This window comes from Lathyrus oleraceus, chromosome 3 (genome assembly GCF_024323335.1).
Source record: "Lathyrus oleraceus cultivar Zhongwan6 chromosome 3, CAAS_Psat_ZW6_1.0, whole genome shotgun sequence".
NCBI lineage: Eukaryota > Viridiplantae > Streptophyta > Magnoliopsida > Fabales > Fabaceae > Lathyrus > Lathyrus oleraceus.
In genome coordinates, this window is record NC_066581.1 from 186,881,203 (window position 1) to 186,889,878 (window position 8,676).

At 39.9% G+C, this 8,676-nt stretch overlaps 1 protein-coding gene across 1 annotated transcript in view; it reads left to right on the forward strand.

Annotated features, from left to right (window-relative positions):
- The window catches only part of LOC127130336 (uncharacterized), an 83,810-nt gene extending 76,209 nt beyond the window's left edge, over positions 1-7,601 (forward strand). The window contains exons 2-5 of the mRNA XM_051059364.1: positions 6,674-6,744; positions 6,816-7,076; positions 7,153-7,486; positions 7,585-7,601. Of these exons, the coding sequence (XP_050915321.1) occupies positions 6,674-6,744; positions 6,816-7,076; positions 7,153-7,486; positions 7,585-7,601 (683 nt within the window). The remainder of the gene's footprint in view (positions 1-6,673; positions 6,745-6,815; positions 7,077-7,152; positions 7,487-7,584) is intronic.
- Positions 7,602-8,676: the final 1,075 nt, after the last annotated feature.

The window sequence follows — 8,676 nt, forward strand, 5'->3', positions numbered from 1 at the left end:
GGGAAGAAAATATCCATCATCGGTTAAGATGAACATATCAAGGATACACTTCTTGGGGAAACGTGAAAGCGAATCCGCTGGGGAGGAACAAGGTTACTTTTGTCGGGGTATTGGGCAAGAAATAACAAACTGCCCACTAAAGAGAATACTATCAGTTACTGGATAATAAACTCTCAGGGGACTAAAAACGTCCATCTAGGCAAGATCTATAAAGAAACGGTTAATCAAGACTCACCCAATGAGGATATAACTCAAGGGGAGTGGTTCCATCCAGATAATCAACTGGGGAGGAAGCTGAAGCGATCATTATCCATGAGGAAATAACTCAGTGGGGAAAGGAGAAAGGTTAAAGTCTTTCTGCTTAAGGGGCTGACACTCTACAATTGAAGGAGGGCAGAGACAAAACTTATATGGGGATAAAGTATCACCATAATAGAGAATAAGAATTACAGGAATGAGTTTCAAAGTGCAATGATACAACAATGAAATTATATGAGTGTATATGTATATGTAGATGTATATATGATGATTATGCTGACAAAACAATCACAAAGGATACAAAATGTCGCAGATTTGAATCATCGATAGAATTCTCGGCCAATCCACAAAAGAGGGAAACAACTGCGGGAGGAAAGAGAGATCAACATCCCGAAGGCTCAAACCTAGCTAGGGATGGAGGAGATCTGCTGCGAAAAAGTGTTATCAACTCCGCGGGGAATTTTAGGTCAACACCATATCAAATGGGAGACAACCACGTAGGGGATAACCACAAATAATTGCTCAGAAACTCGGAGGGAACTCTGACTGGGGAGCGGATCCGATGGCAACTGGTGAGGAAACCAAAGTCCTGCCGGAACCACAAACATCGAGTGCTGACCAATGCTGTCGGGGATGAAAGAGAAATCACGCCTACTGCTTGGGGAGAACCAATAACGCTCCACATTTAGGGCTTACTACTTTCAAACCGTTGTTGATACTCCTTTTAAATGAAATTGATTGCTTAAAATTAAATGCTTTTATATGTTTAAGAAAACATGATTTTGATTAAAAAATTTAATTTTAAAAAATGATCATAATAAAATTTAAAACTATTTGGCTGAATTAAATAAGAGTAGAAACAATTGGATAAAAGCTCAACTTTATTTAATGGAATGATAATATGTAAATGACAAGACTCCATAGATCTTTAAAAGGTTGAAAATGGTAATTTACATGGAAAAGGGTTACATTGAATACAATGATCACTTATCCTTCTACCAACTCTTGATATCCACTGGGCTCTTGACTGCTACCGGGGACAAAATAATCAGAACCGACCGTTGTGCTCAAGAATGTCTTCAAAACTAAAGATCAGCAGGATGCAGTTACTTGCCATAATCCCTAATTTTTTCATAAATTTCCCCAAGGTGGGGTACTCAATTTATCAGGATAAATCTTTCTGTTTTACGTCTCTAATTTTTGCCTGGATCACCCTTTCAGGTTTTCAATCCACCGAGACACTCATTTTTGCCTAAGCCTCCCTTTCGGGTTTTCAACTTAGCGAGCTGTTCTTTTCTCTTTTTAGGCGAAGTATTTCTTGACTGCATTTGCGTTCATAGGACGAGTGAACTCTTCACCATCCATAGTTGTAAGGATCAAAACACCTCCTGCAAAGGCTCTCTTAACAACATATGGGCCTTCATAGTTAGGAGTCCATTTTCCCCTAGAATCTGGGTTAAAAGATAAAATCTTCTTGAGCCCAAGGTCACCTTCTCTGAAAACACGAGGTCTGACCTTCTTATCAAATGCCTTCTTCATCCTTTGCTGATATAACTGACCGTGACGCATGGCGGTCAATCTCTTCTCTTCAATCAAATTCAGCTGATTGTACCTGGTCTAACACCATTCAGCCTCAGTCAACTTAGCTTCCATTATCACACGCAATGATGGGATCTCAACCTCTACGGGGAGCACAACTTCCATACCATAAACAAGAGAGAAAGGGTTGCCCCTGTTGAAGTGCGGATGGATATACGGTACCCCTGCAAAGCAAATGAGAGCATCTCATGCCAATCCTTATATGTTACCACCATCTTCTAAATAATCTTCTTGATGTTCTTATTTGCAGCTTCAACAACCCCATTCATCTTGGGTCTGTAGGGAGAAGAATTATGGTGTGCAATCTTGAAGTCTTTAGAAAGAGCTTCCACCATGTTGTTATTCAAGTTCAATCCATTATCAGTAATGATCTTACTTGGCACACCATAACGCATATAATCTAATTCTTGATAAACCTCACAACTACTTGCTTGGTTACATTCGCATACGATGCCGCTTCAACACATTTTGTGAAGTAGTAAATAGCCCCCAAAATGAAACGATGTCCGTTCGAAGCTTTGGGCTCAATCATGCCAATCATATCAATTCCCCACATGGAGAAGTTCCATGGGGAGGAAATGACGTTCAACAGTGTCGGATGGACATGGATTTTATCTACATATATTTGACACTTGTGGCATTTCTTCACAAACTTGCAACAGTCAGATTCGATTGTCAGTCAATAGTAACCTGCTCGCAACATCTTCTTTGCCATCACATGTCCATTGGAATGAGTACCAAAGGAACCTTCATAGACTTCAGTCATTAATAGGTCTGCTTCGTGTCTATCCACGCATTTGAGCAAAACCATATCGAAGTTTCTCTTGTACAAAACATCACCATTCAGGTAGAAGTTGCCGGCTAATCTTCTCAAAGTCTTCTTATCTTTTAAAGATGCCCCAGACGGGTAGATCTGACTTTGGAGAAAACACTTGATGTCGTAATACCACGACTTCTCATCCTTGAATTCTTCAATAACAAACACATGAGCTGGCCTATCAAGACGCATTACAGTCAAGTTGGGAACTTCATTCCAATATTTCACCATAATCCTTGAAGCCAATGTTGCAAGAGCATCTGCCATCCGGTTTTCATCTCGAGGGATATGATGAAACTCAACATTTGTAAAGAAAGTCAAAATCCTCCTCGCATAATCTCTATATGGTATCAAACTGGGTTGATTCGTCTCCCATTCATTTTTGATTTGATTCACGACCAAAGCTGAATCTCCACAGACGTCCAAATACTTGATTCTGAGATCAATGGCCTCTTCAAGCCCCATAATGCAAGCTTCATATTCTGCCATATTGTTTGTACACTTGAAAGTTAGTCTAGCTGTATTCGCTGTGAATTTTGGCGAACAACCTCTGGTTTACCAAAACTTGTAGAATTGGGTTACTTGCAGGATCAACCACACAAATCCTAGGACATGTGCAGATCTAGATGGTCTTGAAGATGTCTAGAATCACTTTCATGTATTTCATTTTTGTTCTCTAAGTGTTTTACGTCGAAATATGTTGATTAAAACGTTAAGTAGATGTAAATTTAACAAGATAAAGTAAATGGCGGAAAATAACTGACAAAATGTAAAGTGTCGAAAAGGAGGAAGTGCAGAAAGATAAATGACTGGAAAACATAAAAGAGATTTGTAAAGAACTTTAAACTTTATAAAATAAACTTTGAAGAAATTGGTGTTTGTTTACACATACATTTTCCAAATATGACTCTTTTCTCTCACACGGGTACTTTGAGCGTTTTCAGGAATTTTGTACAAGTAATTCTTCACACCCTTTTCTGATAACAACTACCCTATTTATATACAAATAACATAACTGTCACTAACGGTTAAATCCTAAAACTGTGACGAACGACTTTCATCTTTTCGCCAGATGCTTCCACGCGTCTTCTGTCAAACGTTACAACTTTTTAAATTCAAATTTACACTTTAAGTCGAAACGACGTCTTCCTTTAGGATTTTTTGTCGAATTATCAAGATACTGCAATGTCTTCCATGTCTTGTCAAAGTACTTTTCTAGCTGCACATATCATGTCGAAATATCAAAGCTTCCATTTTTGTCGAAGTGTCGAGCCACACTTATCAACCGAATCGTTTTATCCCATGTCATCATTTGTCGAAACAGTCATTTTGTACACCAAATCTCATGGCGTCGAAAACGCATGTATACAAATTGCCCCCCAGCAAAGACGTTTCGACTGTTGTTCTGGAGAAACAGTCATTTGTTGTCAACCAGTGTTTTGATGCCATGTCATTTTAATCTTCATTAAATGCAAGTCTGATAATCTCAATTCCCAATGCAGGTTCATCATTACACTTTTTCCACAATGTCACGTCTAACCCACGTTCACAGCCTACTTCCATCATTTCCTCACATCATGGTCTCTTTTCAACTTCCACCTCTTTATCATTCCCATCAGAAATGGCCACGTGTCCCACTAACACCATTACCATCTAAAACGTTTCAACATCTTCTTCCTATAAATACCCATAAACCTTTTCTTTAAACCCTTTTCCGTTTCAGATTTCCTTTCCTCATACCCATTTCTCAAGCTTTTCACATTTTCTGAGAAATCTTCTTAAGTTCTTCTAGCAATGGCGCCTCAAAAACCCTCAAGCAGTAAACATTCCAAGAAGAAACAAGACTCAACTTTTCCTCCTGTGCATGATTTAAAAGGGCCAATGACCATTGGGAATCAACAGTATGTTCCGGAACCTCCAAATGAGAAAGAAAAAGACTGCATCTATAAATCTCAGGTACTAATCCCTGTTCTTATTTCTGGAAATTATCACGCTATGTTAGGTCCCCTTCCAAATCCAAAGATTAAACCAGAGCGTTTAAGAGAATTTTTTCCATCTTACTTTCACACAAAACCCATAGGTGCTGGAAGAAAACCTCAGCCTAAAGAGAAAGTTGTAGAACAAAAAGATGCATCGAGTTCGACGGATATTGGAGAGTTGGACTTAGCCTATTTGAACTATCCCAGGATTTTTAGAACTTGCCCATGGTCGAAAGATCCTTCTGATTACGTATCTTGGTTAGATAAAATCGAAAAAGTTAAAGGGCCTTTTTGGAAAGAGGTAGGCATTTTCGACCTTATCCAGTTGTCGAGAGTAGGACCCAATATTTGTCCAAATATGCTTTTGGCTTCTCTCTACTTTTGGGATAGTACTTACAACACCTTCCACCTTCCTTGTGGGATGGTTACGCCTACCCTTTTCGACGCAGCAGCCATTGTTGGTCTTCATCCCAATGGTATAGATTTCGACCCTACTGTCTTAAATGAAGACACCATTGCTTTCGAGACTAGCCTTGCACCCTACTCCTTATTCATGTCCTATTATCACGATAAGAGCACTGTTGAAGTTTTAGATGTCGAACATATAGCTTTTCTAACACTGTGGCTATCCAAATATGTGTTTTGTTCTCGCTCTCTTCAAGTTGCCAAGAGATTTATCACCATAGCCAATCAGCTTCATGCAGGCACGAAACTATGCTTGAGCGAAATGATTCTGGCGAACCTTTATGAATCTCTGAGTGAGAGCGTACATTTTTTAAAAAACACCAAAACCCAAGGGAAGATCAACTTATCAGGACCTTTCTGGCTCTTGCAATTATGGCTCAATGCCACGTTTGAAGCCAATCTTCCTGTAGCACCAGAAATAGATGAAGAAGAAGTACAAAATAGGACTGTCGAATGGCCAAGATTAGTGCTAATAACGCCAACTGATGAAGGAATCAGCCTTCGACAGGCTTTTAAAAGCTATGTTATGATGTTTGCTAAAAGTCATCAATTTACTTCGACCATGGCACCTTTTGCTGATAGAAAAATCGGACCTAAGTGGTTTACCCAACAACTGCCCTTGGAGATGCAAAAGGATAAAAATACATTTCTGAATGTTTGGGAATCGTTCTTAACCCCTAGGCTCCTTTTTTCTTATCGTAACACCACTAAAAACCAAATTGCTTTGATAGTTTATCAACCCAACCTTGCTTCTAGACAGTTTGGTCTGATCCAAATCAAACCTCAACCTATATTCCCCAAAAAGGGGTCCATCATTTTTTATAACTCCCTTCACACTGAAGACGAAGGCAAAGAGCTGTCGAAGAAACTAGCTGATGATTCTCTCGACATTCGACCAGTTATTTTTCGACCATCATTCCTATGCACTCCTGAGTTTGATGAATGGTGGAAGGATTATTATTCCAACAAAATTTTCGACGTAGCTGCTTTTGCTACACATTTGACAAATGCTTTCGCTTTTGTGCAGGATCGGACCAAAAAAGGTATTCAACGACATATTAAGGAAATACAGAAATTTCAAAAATATTTTGAAACTGCGTATAGACCTGATGATCTTAGTCGAACCATATGCGAAGCAGCGGCTGAATTAAAACGCAAATTGACAGAGAAGTTTAAAAAACTGTCATTGCCTTCCAATCTTTCACCAGAGGCGCGCTATGACCTGGCTTTCAATTGTCATCCACCAAAGTTTCCTCCTTTGCCAACTGTTGACTTTGGGGTGGCGTTTGGTTTTCCACTTCCAGACTGGTTCCTTTGTGGGGATTTTATGAAAATTCTTCGTCAAAAGTATCAAAAACCTGCTGAGCGTGTAGTTCCGACTAAGTATCATCTGGGCGAATATCCAGGACACCTTCATATTGGAATAGAACACGTTCGCGTGGAAGATCCCATTCTTGAAGGTGTTCACAGAAAAACATGATTTTTCCTTCTGTTATTCTAACTGTCTTATCATGTCTCTCTTATATTTGTTTCTGAATTTTCTTTCTTTCCTTAGCCGTGAAGATCCCTGCTAAGAAAGCTGTTGTCGAAGCGACGCCCAGTACTGCTAAGAAGCCTTCGACAAAGGTACAAAACTTCTCTTCTTATCATTCATCTTCCCTTTTTCAAAACTAACTGGCTTTGGCCTGCATGACTAGGTAAGTCGAAAACCCCCAACAATCCAAAAGAGAAAGAGTGAAAAGGAGAAAGAAGAGGCTAAAGTCCCCAGTGAAGAGTCTGGTGACGAATCTCCAGAGTTAATCCCTCCCCCTCAGAAGAAGAAGAAACTCACGAAGGTCTCTTCCCAAAGATCTATCATTAAATCAACTAGGAAGGATTCTGCCAGTACTCCCCCTGCTAAACATCAGTCGAAAGATACAGAGAGTGGGAAATCCAGCTTTAATACTGAGATTCCTGAGGTAATTTTTTTTATTTTGACAGCATATGTTCACCTTTCCTACATCTTTTCTTCTAAATCTTAGAATTTATTTTTAGGAACAAGTGGTTGTCGAAAGAACACCTGAGAAAATTCTGGAGGAAACAGCCCCAGAGGAAGATATCCCCACAAGTGACCACGATATGCAAACCGTAGGAGAATTCGACACTACAGTGGGTGAAGCTTCTGAAGATGAATCTCCTCCTCATCCAGGATTACATGTTGCACCTCAGGGTGATGATATTGAAATGGAGGTTGTGGTCGAAGATGATCCTGAAGATGGAGCTGCCAGAGATGGGGACAACCAGTCGAAACGAACAGAGGTTGAGCATACTTCGACGCGAAACACTCCACCTGCTCCTGACCGGGCCCAAGGGAGTGGCAAATCAACTGGTTCGACCAGTTTCTCTCGCGAGGAGCTTGAAAATCTCAAAGTGCAAAGACCTTTGGAGTATCTGAAAGCCATGCTTAGCACCCTTTTTAATTTTCAGGATTCTTCGCAGAGTAGTTCGACCACTTCTGGGGCAACTTCTGAAGCACCATCACTTGGCAACCTCCTGACCAAAATCAAAACGAAAATCCTTGATGTCGATTTGTTTAAAGTCTTGGAAGAAAATTCCCTTGCTCAAATTGGTCTTAAGAAAATTTTGAAGCAAGTGAATGTCCTGGAAGCTTCTGCTGAGATTGGAAGTTTTGTGATGGAGCTGATGACTCTCATTGACTTGGCCACTGCAGATCTCCATCGTCAAAGGGATCTTACCAATCAAATCTCCTCCAAGTCTGAAACTCAAACTGCTGAATGGGATGCTGTTTCGACTTCGACCGACAAAGTTTCAAAATTGCAAAAGCTCTCCGAAACGTATGTCGAAGAAGTTGCTGCTTGCAATGACAATATTCAAAAATGGAAAACACAGATAGCAGCACTTCAAGAAAAGATCTCTCAAGAGGAGAAACGTAAGGCATCCATTCAGCAACCCAAGCAGAGCGAGATTGACGAAGAATTGAGGGTGGGTATTCGACATGCAGAGAAAGCCCATCAACTTAGTCAGGAGATTGAGACTCTCTCTACTCACAAAAGTCTTTGTGATCATCGACTCCAACTCCAGAGGCAGAAGTTCGCCACTTTGAAGGATACTTTTGCCAATTTTAATTTTTAGTCGAATTTATTTAGCAACTCTCAGCCCTTTGAGGCTTTCTTTGTAATAACTTTTGAATGCCATTTTTATTTGGCCCATCTTATCACACTTATGTTTTGCACTTATTCTGTTACTACTTTTACTTCCTGCAATATAGGCTTATATTTTTTCAAATACTTGCCATTTATTCTTAGGATTCTCTTATCCTTCTCTATTTCTTCTATTTCGTACGCGCCGTTCGAAAATGTTCTCAAAACCTGGAAAGGTCCCTCCCATTTAGGAGACCACTTTCCCATCAATTTATCCTTTCGATCCATAGGAAGGATTACTTTCCACACAAGGTCACCTATTAAGAAGGTCTTGAATCTTACTCTCTTGTTGTAGAACCTTTCGACTCTCTTCTTTTGTCTTCTTATTAGGTCTAGCGCGCGCAGCCTTTCTTTGTCT